The sequence below is a fragment of the Mustela lutreola genome, chromosome 7 (genome assembly GCF_030435805.1).
Source record: "Mustela lutreola isolate mMusLut2 chromosome 7, mMusLut2.pri, whole genome shotgun sequence".
Taxonomy (NCBI): domain Eukaryota; kingdom Metazoa; phylum Chordata; class Mammalia; order Carnivora; family Mustelidae; genus Mustela; species Mustela lutreola.
This window is the reverse complement of record NC_081296.1, coordinates 66,889,223-66,903,106: the sequence shown is the minus strand read 5'-3', so window position 1 is coordinate 66,903,106 and position 13,884 is coordinate 66,889,223. Positions and strand designations below refer to the sequence as shown.

The 13,884-nt window shown below is 53.6% G+C and overlaps 1 protein-coding gene across 1 annotated transcript; it reads right to left on the bottom strand.

The window, feature by feature from the left end:
• Nucleotides 1–10,395: 10,395 nt before the first annotated feature.
• CHST14 (carbohydrate sulfotransferase 14) lies at nt 10,396–12,580 on the bottom strand. Its single transcript, XM_059181165.1, has one exon. It carries the CDS (start codon nt 12,331–12,333, stop codon nt 11,203–11,205), a length of 1,131 nt encoding a protein of 376 aa, XP_059037148.1. The 5' UTR covers nt 12,334–12,580; the 3' UTR covers nt 10,396–11,202.
• Nucleotides 12,581–13,884: the final 1,304 nt, after the last annotated feature.

Here is a 13,884-nt window from a genome sequence, read left to right as displayed (position 1 = left end):
CTCTCCGCTGTAAATGCAAACTCAGAAGCTGATAGGGCTGGTGTGACCTCAGGAATGCCATACAGTAATTTGTTTACGTTACCATCAACACTGAACATTCAAAATGAGAAGACTCCCCAGAATATTTCTTTGGGTTTTAGTCTGACATAGCCTAAACCTGAGGCTTTTAACTTTTTGTACTGCAGCTCCCTTTGGTGGCCTGGTGAAGCCTCAGAATAATGTTTTGTATTTTAAAAAAAAAAAAAAAAAAAGGAAGGGATTGCAGAGGAAACCAATTACATTGACATTTCGTTATCAAAATATTAAAAAATGAAACAGTGATCGTGATTTATGCTTCTTCATGAGCACATTAAGGATCTAATGGCAGGTTTAATAACTTGTAATTTCTAAGTAGTGTTGAGTATAATCGATAGCTGGTAATATATTCAACAAATGTGAAGTGATAAAAACTATCTGTGATTTCTATGATAAAGTCCCCAATTTTACTATTTCATAGAACTATGAATTTACAATATCTTATAAAACAGTTCAGACATTTTAGAAGAGGTTTGAGAAAAGAAAGATGTAACTTTTCCCCCACAGACCCCCTAAGGGGTCCTGAGGACCTCAGGCAAGGACCCTTGGCCTAAATCTTACTCAAATCAAATGGTTAAAGTGATGCACACATATTCGAGATTAACCTCAGGCTTGGATACTTAAGGAGCCGCCCAGGTAAGGGGGGCATCCATCTTTCTCCTTTCCCAGAGGAGAAAGGCCATGACCCTGACTCAGCACTGTTGGCCATGGCACTTGGAACTTCTGTGTGGCACATACCACAGGAAGCTTCATCATCCTGGCACGGTGAGGCTCTTAACTGAATCTTTTCCTTTTACCCTTTTCCCTTCAAAGATTTGCTGTAGGGGGAGGTATGTATCCTCCTCTTAGCTTTCTGGAACCCCTCCTGGGGAGAAGCCCCACATTCCGCAGTACACCATGAACCTCTATGACTCCCCAACCAAGAGGGCAGGCCCTAGAGAAACTCTGCTCATTCCCTATGAGGAGGAGGGGAGCTCCCCTGAGCACAAGGACCCCTTTGGTTGTTAGGCAACTAGACATAAGGAAGCAAGGCTTGAAGACCTCCAGAGTAAGAGATACCCAGCCAGTCACATGGGTGCCCTTTCTACCTACCCTCTGGCTAGGAAGGGTTGAAATGCCCTAGGGTTGCTAGGCAACAGGACAGAATTCACTGATGATGGTCTTGAGAAGATTGTTACACCCTTGGTAGTGTGTGGCATGTGGTGTGTGAGAGTGTGTGTGTGTGTGTGTGTGTGTGTGCGTGTATGTGTGTGTATGTGGGTAAAGTGATGCATTACTTCCCCTGGAGGTCTAGAAGGGGGGGCAGAAAAAGTCAGATTTCTAAAATGGCCTAAGGAAGGAAATTAAAAAAAAAAAAACAGCCTAAAGGAACTTTTGGGGGTTCTTGCCAGGGCAGACTTAGAGATCAGGGCTCACTGCAGAGTATGTTGGAGACACCCCCTCCGCTGGGGGTACTTCTTCTCCCCTTACCAGCACCAGTCAAAATCTGCTCCCTATTCAGAGCCAATGTGCTAAAGGGGGCTGATAACAAATCTATCCTAAGAACCCACCTGGGAAGACTTTGCAGCTGCTCCTGGCAGTGTGGAGTGCGAGCCCGGACTAACCACCGGGCTGTCTGCAACCACTTTGGGTCAGCCTCTCAGCAGCTGTGTGACAGCTCTCTTGGAGTCTCAGTCTCCATTTCTGTAAAATGGAAGAGTAAAATCGGTCAGAGAGCCACGAGGAGGGTCAAATATGCAGGTCACCCTGAATCTGACCATGAGGAAACCACCAGAAAATCCAGATGGAGAGACATTATACAAACAACTGGTTTGATGTTTCAAAATGTCAATGGCATGGAAGACCAAAGGGGGGGAAATAAAGATGGGAAACTGTTTTTGATGAAAGGAGACTAAGGACTAAGGAGTCACGACAACCACAGACAGCACATGATCCTTGATTGGATTTAAAACATTAAAAGTCTGGGTGCCTGGGTGGCTCAGTCATTAAGTGTCTGCCTTCGGCTCAGGTCATGATCCCAGGGGCCTGGGATGGAGTCCTGCATTGGGCTCCCTGCTCAGCAGGAAGCTGTTTTTCCCTTTCCCACTCCACCTGCTTGTGTTCTCTCCCTGTGTCTCTCTCCGTCAAATAAATAAGTAAATAAATAAAAATAAAAAATTTAAAATTAAAAGTCATAAGATATCATCTGAATGACTAGAAAATTTGGAGGTGAACCATATCCTACTGTTGTATTAATGTAAAACATCTTTGGTTTGATTATATATGGGGTTATATAGCAGAATGTCGTTTTCTTTGGAAGACACATGATGAAATATTTTGGGGGCAAAGCGTTGAGATGTCGGCAATCTATTCTGGAAGGGAATGGTTTAGTAAAACATACATATACAGAGACATAAAACAAAGGTGGCAAGATGCTAACCGAGGAATCTACATTTTTGGGTGTTCAATATGCTATATTCACAACTTTTTAGAACATTCTCAAAATAAAAAATAGGAGAAAAGGTATATAAACATCTCTCTTTTTTTTAAAGATTTTATTTATTTATTTGACAGAGAGAGAGAGAGTGATCACAAGGAGGCAGAGAGGCAGGCAAGAGAGGAGGGGGTGGAGCAGGCTCCCTGCTGAGCAGAGAGCCCGATGTGGGACTCAATCCCAGGACCCTGAGATCATGACCTGAGCCGAAGGCAGCGGTTTAACCCACTGAGCCACCCAGGTGCCCTAAACATCTCTTCATATATGGTCTGGCCCAAAGAGCAGTTCATGAACGATAGTTTCTTATGATTTTTGGACTTTCGCATCTACGCGGGGATGGCGCCCTAAAACCGAAAAGTGGCTAGAGCACTCCTGCACAAGATGGTGGCAGGACTCAGGGTGCGGGATCTTGCGGGAGCCTCCCCTACTCTGCCTGGCCCCTCAAGGGCTGATGACCGTGTTCCCCACGCAGAGAGGGAGTTCCTTCTCTCTCACCCTCGGGGAGGAGGAAGTCTGGACCCATCCAGCCCGGGTCCTCAGCCATGTTCGGTGCCTGGCGTGCAGATTTCTCCTCTGTGGAAGATAAGAGATTAGAGTTGGAAATGACACTTTTAATCCCAGGCTAGTTGGAGACGGCCTTCCAGGGGCAGGCCTTGAGGAGCACACAGTATTTTTGTGAGAATGAGAAAGAAGCGCTCATTCCTCTGGGGAGACCCCGCCTACATCCGGGCCCTGGCTGCCCATTCGTGCACGACGGCCTAAAAAATCCCTTCTATGTAATAGTATTGGCTTCCATTTATTGAGTGCTAGGTGTGTTCTGTGACTAATTCTGAACCCTCACTACAACTCCTTGGGTGAGATGTTATTTTGGTTATTTCGCTCGTAGAGGAACAGGCTCAGAAAGGCATAGAGAGGGGCTCCTGGGTGGCTCAGTGGGTTGGGCCACTGCCTTCGGCTGGGGTCATGATCTCAGGGTCCTGGGATCGAGTCTCGCATCCGGCTCTCTGCTCGGCAGGGAGCCTGTTTCCTCCTCTCTCTCTCTCTCTCTCTGCCTGCCTCTCTGCCTACTTGTGATCTCTCTCTCTGTCAAATAAATAAATAAATAATAAAATCTTAAAAAAAAAAAAAAAAAAAAAGAAAGGCATAGAGACTTGTTCAATGGGCCCTGTTAGTTAGGCTTCTCAGCAAGAGAGCAAGTTTCTGAATGCAGGACCTTCTGACTCCTAAGCCCTCACCCCGCTGCTGTTCTCCAGCCCTCTGTATGTGCAGTTTTATGCCATGGAAAGCTCCTTTCCTCTTGATCTGCAAGTTCTCATGGGATGGTGAAGGTGACAGGTGCTGAAACTGAGACTCAGAGAAGGGACTGAGCGGGATCATCAGAGGCTTGTGGCAGAGCCTGGACTGGAATGGAGGAATAGGGTTCTTCATTGTCCTTACCACCCCCAGGGGACTCCCTTCCCAATAACCACCGGTGGCTGAGACCCACTTCCTCTAGGCAGCTCAGATGGGCCGGAAACACATGGGCAGGAACACAGCCTCCTTCTACCTCCATGTCAGCCAAGGCGTTTGATTGTTGGAAGCCTTCCTTTTAAGGAATTCCCATGGCCACTTCTCGCCTCCTCACTCCTCCCTTGGTTCCACTTTTCAGGACCTCTCTCTTACCTGGCTACCTCACCACCAGTCCAGGTGACACCCCTTCTCTCCTGCTCTGCCTGCGCCACTTCCTCCACGTCCCAAACCTCTGCTATTCCTTCCTTGGTGGAACATCTCCCCTTCCTTCCAGTCTTCTCCTTCTGAGAAGCAATATGCTAGCTGCCAGATGCCCATTGTGATTCCTGATTCCTTTTCCTGCAAAAGTTCCATTTCCTTTATTGTCCTTGCTGCCATTTACCCATCTACCACCCATGTACTCTCTCATCCATCCATCCATCCACCCACCTATCCATCCATCCGCTTATTCACCTAGTTATCCACCCTTCCATTCACACATGCACACACACTCCTATCCATCCATCCATGTACTCACTCATCCACCAATCCACCCATCCACATGTCAGCCCATTCATCCATCCATCTATCGAACTATGTACCTCCGTATATCCTCCCATTCACACACCTACACATGCATACTCATGCACACCTATCCCTCCATCCATCCATCAACTACTTCTGTATCTAGCCATCCATCCTTCCATTCACACAGGTGCACACAAAAACACACACTCATTCACACATACACCCATGTAATCATCCATCCAATCATCAGACTTTTCACTTATTCGACCCTTATTGACCACCTATTATGTACCAAATACAAAGCAAAACAAGGTCTGGCCTTTGCCTTTGGGAAACCCCCAGTCTACAGGGCAGGGACAGACAACACCATGGTTTGAAAACTTTCCTAGAAGTGTACACTGGGGACTTCAGAGGAGGGAGGGCCTAACTGGCCAGTAGCTGAAAAAAGCCTTCAGGAGCGCCAGGTGTCTATGAGTCCCCTTCCATGTGTTCCTCCTCTGTGCCCATCCCTTCCCCAGTCCCCCCTCTATTCATATTTGTTCTCCATGGAGGCTTGGGCTGAGGGAAATCACAGGGACAAGAATCAAAGACTCCTCCCTAAAAGTTGCCCAGGGGATGGCTCTTCCCTCCTGGCTCTCCTACTTTAGTTAGACCAGCTCTATCTTTCATCTGTCAGAACATTGCTCTTTTTATTACTGGACACTCGTACCCAGGCAGCAGGAGACCCCTCTCACAGGGGACTGGCCTGCCACTGCATCTAGCAGCTTCTGTGGAAGACGCTCATTACAGCTTCTCATTGTGGGGTGGAGGAGAGGCATGCCAGAATTGCCAGGGGTCAGCTGACCCCCATTTGACTTAGCTACTCAACCAGAAAGCCTTGCCCCATCTCCCCCACCCCTGCCCAGCCAAATCCACCATTCTTGAGCCTGTGTCAAGTCCTTCCTCCAGGCAGTCTGGGGCCCTTTGTAGACACTTGTTTCAGGGTCCAGCCTGATCTCTAGCTCCCATGGACCCCTCTACCCTGATGGCCCTTTTGGCCACAGTGTTGGGACTCTTGGAACTCTGTTATCCCTGGGGTCAGGATGGAAGCTGTGATTCTCTTTGTCTCCATGTGGTGGGGTCCAGAACCAGGCAGTAACAAGCCGAAGAGCTCAGGATGAGAATGCTATGGAAGACGTGGTATTCCTGGGCATGTGGGTCCCCAGAAGCTCCCTCGAGGGCAACCTCACCTCCCTCTCAGGCTGCCCCTTGCGTTTAAAGCCAGTTGCATGATCACACTGGGAGGAAGCCTAGACTACATCTGCTGGGAGGCACGGGCGCCAACATCCAGACGCTCCCTGTGGGCAAGTCTATTCTCAGCCGAAGGGATGTGAGCCTATGCAAGATGGAACCTAGGTGAAGGTGAGTGTCAGTATCCACCCCATGAATGACAACCACACATGGACCAACAACAGAGAGAACCCGCAGCAAGCTGGGTAAACTACAGAGAAAACCACCTGAAAATGAGGGCATGGGCATTTGGGCATGCTGGTGGTACATGTCTTCCAAAGCCCCCATGAAAGGCAGGGGGACAGTGGTCCTGCAACAAAGCCAGAAGAGAGCCACGGGCCAGAGTTTCAGCTCAGGATCCCCCAGCCACTGACTGAATTGACTGACAGGCTCTTGCTCAGCCAGCTTCGATTTTCTGGTTCTTGCCAAGGTCATCACAGAATGCAAGGGGAGCAATCCCTACGGGTCAGGGCAGCCATGTTGGGGGGTGTGTGGCAGCCATGGAGGTGGCCTGCTCACATCTCCCCTGGAGAACCTGCTGTGAGAAGTGCAAAGCCGCCTGCTGCTGCACCTTTCCCTTCCGCACCTTCCAGGAGTCCCCACTGGCCTTGCTGGGCCTTTCTTAGAGCCTCACGGTAATCTGAGACTCTTCCCACCCAATCTTCCTTCCCTCTCTCCGTTCACAGGTGCCAGGCTCTTCCTCCCTACTCCTGCTCCTCCCACTTTATCCTGCACAGCTGTTTGCTCCTATCCATCTCCTGCATGTCTAATTCTGTCTTGACACCTGCTGCTCACGGGACCTGAGCTCGAAAGCTGATTCTCAGGGTGGGCAAATTCGGAGAATTTTATAATAGCTGGAGGGTCCTGTGGACCGAATCACGTGTGGAGTGTCGGGAAAGAAGGCTGGGGAAGGGTGCAAACATCTGAGAAAACGAACACGATGCTTATCAGCAGATGCAATGAGCTGGAGAACTTAGGACAGATGCCAGTTGGCCCACTTTGGGAGGGGCAAGCACTACCTGGAGCTGGTTTGAATCCCAACACCGCTATCTCTTAGCGGGAGTTTCTTTATCTATAAAATGGGAATAATTCAACTTACCTTGCTGGGTTGTAAGAATGAAGAAAGTGACAAGGCAAAGGACTTGGCAGTGCCCTGGGAACATGCTCTCGATTCAGAGTAGCTTTGTTAATTACTTGGATTTTCCTTCAGGAAGAGAGAGAAGAACTCCCCCTGTTGCCTGAAAGCAGGCAGGGACTGGTTCAAGGAATAAAAACAAACAAACAAACAAACACTGGCTCCACCCTGGGAAGGGGTCTGCAGGTCTGACCATCCTGGGACCCATGGAAAAGGTGAGGGTTCTGTGCTCACCTGGGGGCAGGGGCGTGGGGTGGGGAGGGTGGTGGTTAGCTGCTCTGTGGGGACCTTGTTGCTTGCCGTAGAGGGTCTGCGTTGTGAGAGGCTCCTGGAGGGAGGGACCAGGGGTGACAGTGGGGGGTGCGGGGTGGGGGGAGTGGGAGGGAGAGGAGAGAAAAGGGCCTCAGAAATTAAGGTGAGGTGGTTTCTGGGCAGCAGCATCAGACAGGATGAAAAATGGACCAGAACTGGAGCCTGGGAGTAGAGTCAGGGCCCAGAGCCCGATGGCCAGCCCCTTTGGGCTCCTCTCCTTTCCTTTGCTCATGGCCCTCAGCCAGGGAGAGAAGTTAAACTGCCAGCCCCCTCCACCGTACCCTGGGGAACTAGGCTGTACAGGTTGGAGCCAGTTTGAAAGGGGACCCTTGTCCTCAGAGGCGCCAGCTGATGGCTGTAGCTCTGTGTGGGGACGAGGGCCAACCTAACGCAAAGGGGGAATTCCAAGAAGACACAGTCCAGGTGTCCAGTTCTGTGGATGCCTTGGCCTTAGCCCTGGTGGCTCCGAGCTGGCCACATACCTCTAGGTCTGACCTGGGGGCCCAGTACAAGGCAGGCCCTACTGGGGCCACACACAGCTCTCTGACACCTCCTTTTAAGAGGTCCTTTTTCCTGAAAAGAAGGGTAGATGACAAATTAAGTTCCCCAGGGCTGACTCTAGGGAAAAATGGTGGTAGGTGACGATTTGTCTCAGCACAGTCTCTCCCTCTCACCTTCAGCTCTCCTGCCCGAACCATAGGTGTCTGGTTCTGGCTGTCAGAGTGCTCTGTGGCCTGGCTCTCTTTTCTGCCCGGGAGGAGAGGAACCAATAAGCTAACCACATCAAGGACTTCATTGGACCCCTACTCTTCCCGGGGCAGGGACTGGTAAGTGTCAGCGGGATTGAACTGGAATCTCCGTAAACGAAGGAATGAAAGAACTGAGGAGAGGGGCGCCTGGGTGGCTCCATGGGTTAAAGCTTCTGCCTTCGGCTCAGGTCATGATCCCAGGGTCCTGGGATCGAGCCCCGCAGCAGGGAGCCTGCTTCCCTTCCTCTCTCTCTGCCTGCCTCTCTGCCTACTTGTGATCTCTGTGTCCAAAAAAAAAAAAAAAAAAAAAATCTGAAAGGACCCAGGAGAATGTGTGTCAGTGCCCCCCGATACAACCCACTCCACCCTTCATCTTCCTTCCCCTTCCTATTCTTTTCTTCCCAGCCCACCACCCCTGATCTCCACCTCCTGGGAGGCACACAGCCCTGGGTTGGACTTTGGGCAAGATACTTACTCTCTGTGCCAGTTTCTGTGTCCGTATAACAACAGGATGCTCTGGGTCTATGGAGAGATTTAAATGAGGCATGCAGGGCGGGGGGTGGGCATTTTCTGGGTCCCCACGCTGCAGGCCCTAGTAGGGGTGGGTGACTGAGTGGCAGCTGTAGGTCTGGAGCAGCTGTTCCAAGCCCAGGGGGGGAAGCAGCTGGGGAGGAGGATAAAAGAGGGGGGCTCCTGAGGGCCGTGGAAGCTCAGGGAGGGACTGACCAGGCCTGACCGGTTGGCAGGGGAAATGAACCCACAGGTTGAAGGAGCTCTGCCCAGAGGCAGCTCCAGTCTCCAGCGCTGGAGGGACACAGTGTCCTGGCTTCTAGCCTGTCCCCACAGGCCTCTGAGGGATCAGGTATTCAACTAGCATTCAGCCAGGTGCTAGGAGAGGTCCTTTTACTCATTCGGTCTTCATTCATCCTCCCAGGACTCTGCTATGATTCTGGTGATCCAGTGGATGTCGGGGAGGCTCATAAAGGTGGTCAGGCAGCTGGGGGAGAGATCCGTTTGGATGACTCCAAGGACAGTGTTCTCTGTCCCGCAGCAAGAAGTAGACCTTCGTTCTGCCCGGCCATCTGCATGCCTACTGCATGCCAGTCCCCTGGGCTAGGACCTGGGAATGTCAAAGGAACGAGACAGACATGGTCTCAAATTCACACAATTGCATTCTCAGTGGGGGAGATGGAGAAGTCACAGGGCAGTGACAATGGAGCAGCTAAATGCTATCAGAGGTGAGCCCCTGGGATGCCTGGGTGGCTCAGTCTGTTAAGCAACTGCCTTCAGCTCATGTCATGATCCCAGGGTTCTGGGATGGAGGCCAGCATCGGGCTCTTTGCTCAGCGGGGAGCCTGCTTCTCCCTCTCACTGGCAGTCCCCCTGCTTGTGTGCGCTCTCTCTCTCCCTCTGACAAATAAATAAAATCTTAAAAAAAAAAAAAAAAAGAGCCAAGGGGGGCCCCCCAGAGCCAATGGGGCCCCAAAGAGGGGCCTCTGATCCACACAGAGAATCAAGTAAAGGTCTCCTGAGGAGTTGTGGTGGAGAACCGTGAGTGCCCACAGAATTGCTCTCCCCTGATTTCTCCTCTAAAGTCAGGCCAATAGCAAGGTATCTGCAAAGGGGCACTTCCCACCTTCCTCCCTCACTCCCTCTGGCGCTTCTCACCACTACCTCAGGTCCCTAAGTACAGCAGTTCCCACTGGAAGTACAGGACATAGGGCTAACAAGGGTTGGCTAGCTCTGGCCTTGCTTCTCTCTCACGGGCAGGGCGGGCTCAGCTGCCTTTTCTCTATCCCCTGGTGGTTCTGGGAACTCTGGACAGCATTGGGGGAACAGGCACATGGAGGCCTATCCTCTAATGCTTAGACTGTATTCCTCCCACATCGCCGACAACTTCCTCTGAGCCTAAGTCAGCAAGACCCTGCTCCTCCCTCAACCTCCTTGCCTTCTTTGTAATTCTCGATGCCAGGAATAACCTGCTGTGGCTCACAGCACAATCCCCTTTTGCAGGTGTGGCCTTCTCAGTCAAAAAGTATTCCTGCCTAGCAGGAAGAGAAGCCATTGTCTCATACCTACCCTCTTCTTCAGGGAATAATCCCTTTAGGTGTGCTCCAGACATGGGGTCATTTCTAATGGGGCTTGTCCTTGGGTGGCATCCCAGAAGCTGCATTTGTGATTGGATATGGCCTATGGGAAGCCCCCAGAGGCTCCCTGATATGGAAATGGCCCCCTGGACTGCCCCAAGCAACTTAAACTTGGTCTCACTTTCTCTACCCTCAAGCTCCCTCTCCTGACCTGGGGGGACAGGCATCATGGAGAGACTGCACACACAGGAGCTCCAAAGGACAATTACAGATGCTGGCTTTGTATACAAAACCACGTTTATTACAAATTCAGCAATGTGGAAAACAAAGCCTTCACAAGCATTCTATCAAAAAGTACAAATTTTAAATAAATGAGTCAGAAAAGAGACAGCCAGATACACCAGCCACAGTCACAACCCTGGGGGAAGGGAGAGGGTGCCTAGAGCCCCCCGCCAAGAAAGGCTGGGCACAGGGGATCTTTGGATGTGTGCAGGGGCAGGTCCTGGATCTACCAGGCAAGGGCCCTCACTCAGTTTTCTTCTCCTTGGAGAAACGGAAAGAATCTGGAAAGTGCAGGAAATTCTGAGTCTGAAGCAGAAAGGCACAGAAGTAATTTATAAGGCACGAATGCTGCCTGCAGCCCTGAGGCACAGGGAGTGGATGAATGGCCATCAGAGCCCAGTACCACCCCCATCCCCGCCCTGACTGGTGTCACCTCTAGATTTGGCCACAGGTTAAGGTAGATGAAGTGGACGGCACAGTCCCTGCAGCCAGGAGCCTGGAGCCAATCTTCAGAACAGATGCGCTGCTTTGGTGGCAAACTGATGTCTAGCCTGGGCCAGGGCAGGAAAGGTCACTCGGCCCCTAAGAAATCCTCCCAGCGGGGAACCCCAGGCCTCCTGTCCAACTGACCCTGCACTCTGAGCCGCTGTGGGTATCCACCCGGGACAAGGAACTTCCAAGGGCAGTCACAGCCACCCAGGCATCTGGAGAAGCCCCAGGTCCCCAGAGCCAGGGTTTCTCTAAATGGCAGGCAGCTGGCATTGTCAACACCCCTCGCCGACAGCTGCTGGCCCCTATCCACGGTCACTGGTGACAGGCCTCCCTGGTGACGTTAGGCAGTGGGTAGGCAAAGAGGGAGAAGTCTAGGATATACTTGGGTAGCACATCCTGCAAGAGGGCCCGCGGGGCGCTGCACAGGTGGTAGTGCAGGCCCTCGGGGCTGGCGGGCCGGTACCAGGCCTGGCGGGCTGGGAACCGGACATGGGGCGGTGCCCGCACCCACTCCAGTACCTGGTTGGCATCAGCCTCCAGCCTCTCATAGGAGCCTATGAAGTCATAGCGCACAGCGCACGGCTGGCACAGGTGGTACACAGGCATCCAGTGCTCATTCATACGCTCAGGGTCCTCATCTACCAGGTATCTCAGGAATTCGGGGAAGGTGACATCGTCCCCTGCAGGGCTGGGCCCGGCACCAGCCCTGTACCGCCTCACGATCTCCGCCCCATAGCGCTGCTGGTACTCTCGGATTTCGCCAAACTTGTTGCGGTAGGCAGACAGGAGGCGTTCCAGCGGGTCCCGCACAAACAGGAACTTGAAGTAGTGCTGTAAGCGGTAGCGGATCTCCTCGGGCCGCAGGTCGGCCAGGAATACCAGGTCATTGCGGTGGTCCATCTTGAGGCGGACGTCCACGTTGTCCAGGACGCCCGCCAGCACCTTCAGCACCCGCTTCCAGTTGGAGCAGGCCACCTTGGGGACGTAGCAGTAGAGAAAGCGGTAGCGGTCACTCACGAGGATGTGGCGCAGTAGGGTGCGCCGCTGTCCTACGGGCAAGTCCCAAGGGTCCCGGGGCATGCCTGGTTGTCCGCACACTGCCCGCAGGGTCCGGTTCCGGACGTCCTGCCTCACCTGCAAGTCCGGGTCCCCGGCCTCCAGGGACAGGCCCCCAGGCCTGGGGAGAGCCTGGCGCCAGGGCGCGCCCTCGCGGTTGGGAGGGTGCAGGGGAAGGGGTTTCATCTCGGCCAGGATGCCCCGCTCGATCATGAGGAGCAGCCCGCTGGAGGCCACGATCACCGCGAACATCAGCATGGACGGCAGCAGCAGGGGCGGCCCCCCAACCCCGGCCCGGGCCCTGCCCAGCGGGGCCCGCCTCAGCGCCCGGCCCAGGGGCTCGGCGCCATTTGGGGCCGCCAGGGGGGTCAGCGGGCGGGGGAACATGGTGCTCCAGAGGTGGGGGCCTGCGCCGGCCCGGCAGGACGGCGGGCAGCCGGGGAGGCGGGCCCGGGCTGGGGGCGGGAGCCGGGGACTTGGGCCCGCCGCTGGCGGGAGGGCTCGGGGAGGGGTGCGGCAGCGGGAGAACCCGGCGCGCGTGGGGGTGGCCGGCTCCCGGGCTGCGGCGCCGGAGCGGGCGGCGGGCGGCTGGCGGGCGCGGCGAGGGACCGTGGCCGGATGTCCCGCCCGGCAGCTCCCCGCCCCCGGCCCCGCCGTGACACAGGCGCGGGGGCGGGTCCAGGCCGGGGGCGGGGAGAGAAGCGGGCGCCCCCTGCACCGAGCTGGCGAGGAGGTAGCGTGCAGACCCCCACCCGGGAGAGGGCGCCGGAGCCAGGGCCGCCCCGGAGCTCCGGGCTTCGGAGACAAAAGCTGACGAGGCCCGAAAGGCAGAAAGAAACCCAGGCCACGGCTCCCTCTCGTGCAGCGCGTGCCCTCGGGGAGCTGAACGAAAAGGACCTGCACCCCACGCCCTGCCGCACACTCTGGCCTGGCTGAGACCATCCTCCCAACAGCGTGTCTGGAGGCAGAGGGCACCCGCAGCGCTGTGCACTGAGTCCAAACTTTCGGGAAATCCTTCTTTCTCGCTGGAAGCGGAGTCCCCGGTGTGTTCCCCCCCTCACCCTGCCCTAGCCACTCCAGTAAAGAGTAGAGGGACTGCTAATGGTTGACCAGTGGCTCATCTCCATGGTGACCGTTAGATTTAACAGTACCTGGTGGATGGCCATCCTGGTGGATTCATCCACTGGGTAACGATGAAATAAATGTCTGGAAATGGAGTCTTCTTCACTCCCATCTTTCCTCCCCGAGGCCTGAAGGGGTGGGGTAACTGGGACACTCTGGTGAGGGGCCAATGACAGTTCGGTGCCTGGTGATCACTAGTGTGATCAGCACACATCTGGAAGGGTGAGGAGCTAGGGGGCACAGAGTGGCAGCCTCCCTACCTGTAAGGAAACGTGCTCAGTGGCACCAGGCTGACCATGTGGGCTACAGACAACTATAGGAATGCCTAGGATAGCAGGGGCTAGCCTTTCCCCACCTGAACTGGGCACCTAGCTAAGGGTCCAGACTTCATCCTGTTAGGTACATGTCGGGAGGCGGTGATGCTCTGATGGGAGGTGGTAGTGTGGTCAGAGTCCACATTTACCAAGGCAGGTGCCTGCTGGGTGTTTGGTGCTCTCTTCCAGTTGTCAGAGTTGCCCTGGGAGACAGGTACTACAGGCCTTCCCACTGCAGGGCTGAGGAAATCGAGAGGCTCAGGGAAGCTGAGAGTCTATATGAGTCAGTCTGATTTTAAAACCTAAGTTCCTAATCTCGATCCTTCAGAGATTAATGGACCACAAGCATGGAATTGTTGGGAGGAAGCAGCTAATCCCAGGTTATAGTACTAAAAGGGCTGAATGGAATAGAAGATGCCAGAAGCTTTGAGTTTGGTAGGAGAATGGTGGTACCACTGATCAGATGAATTCAGAAGCCTGAGGAGTCCTAGGGGGTGAGATG

What these genes read in the sequence shown, in the direction of transcription:
- CHST14 (XM_059181165.1), bottom strand. Translation starts at nt 12,333, where the DNA reads ATGTTCCCCCGCCCGCTGACCCCCCTGGCGGCCCCAAATGGCGCCGAG.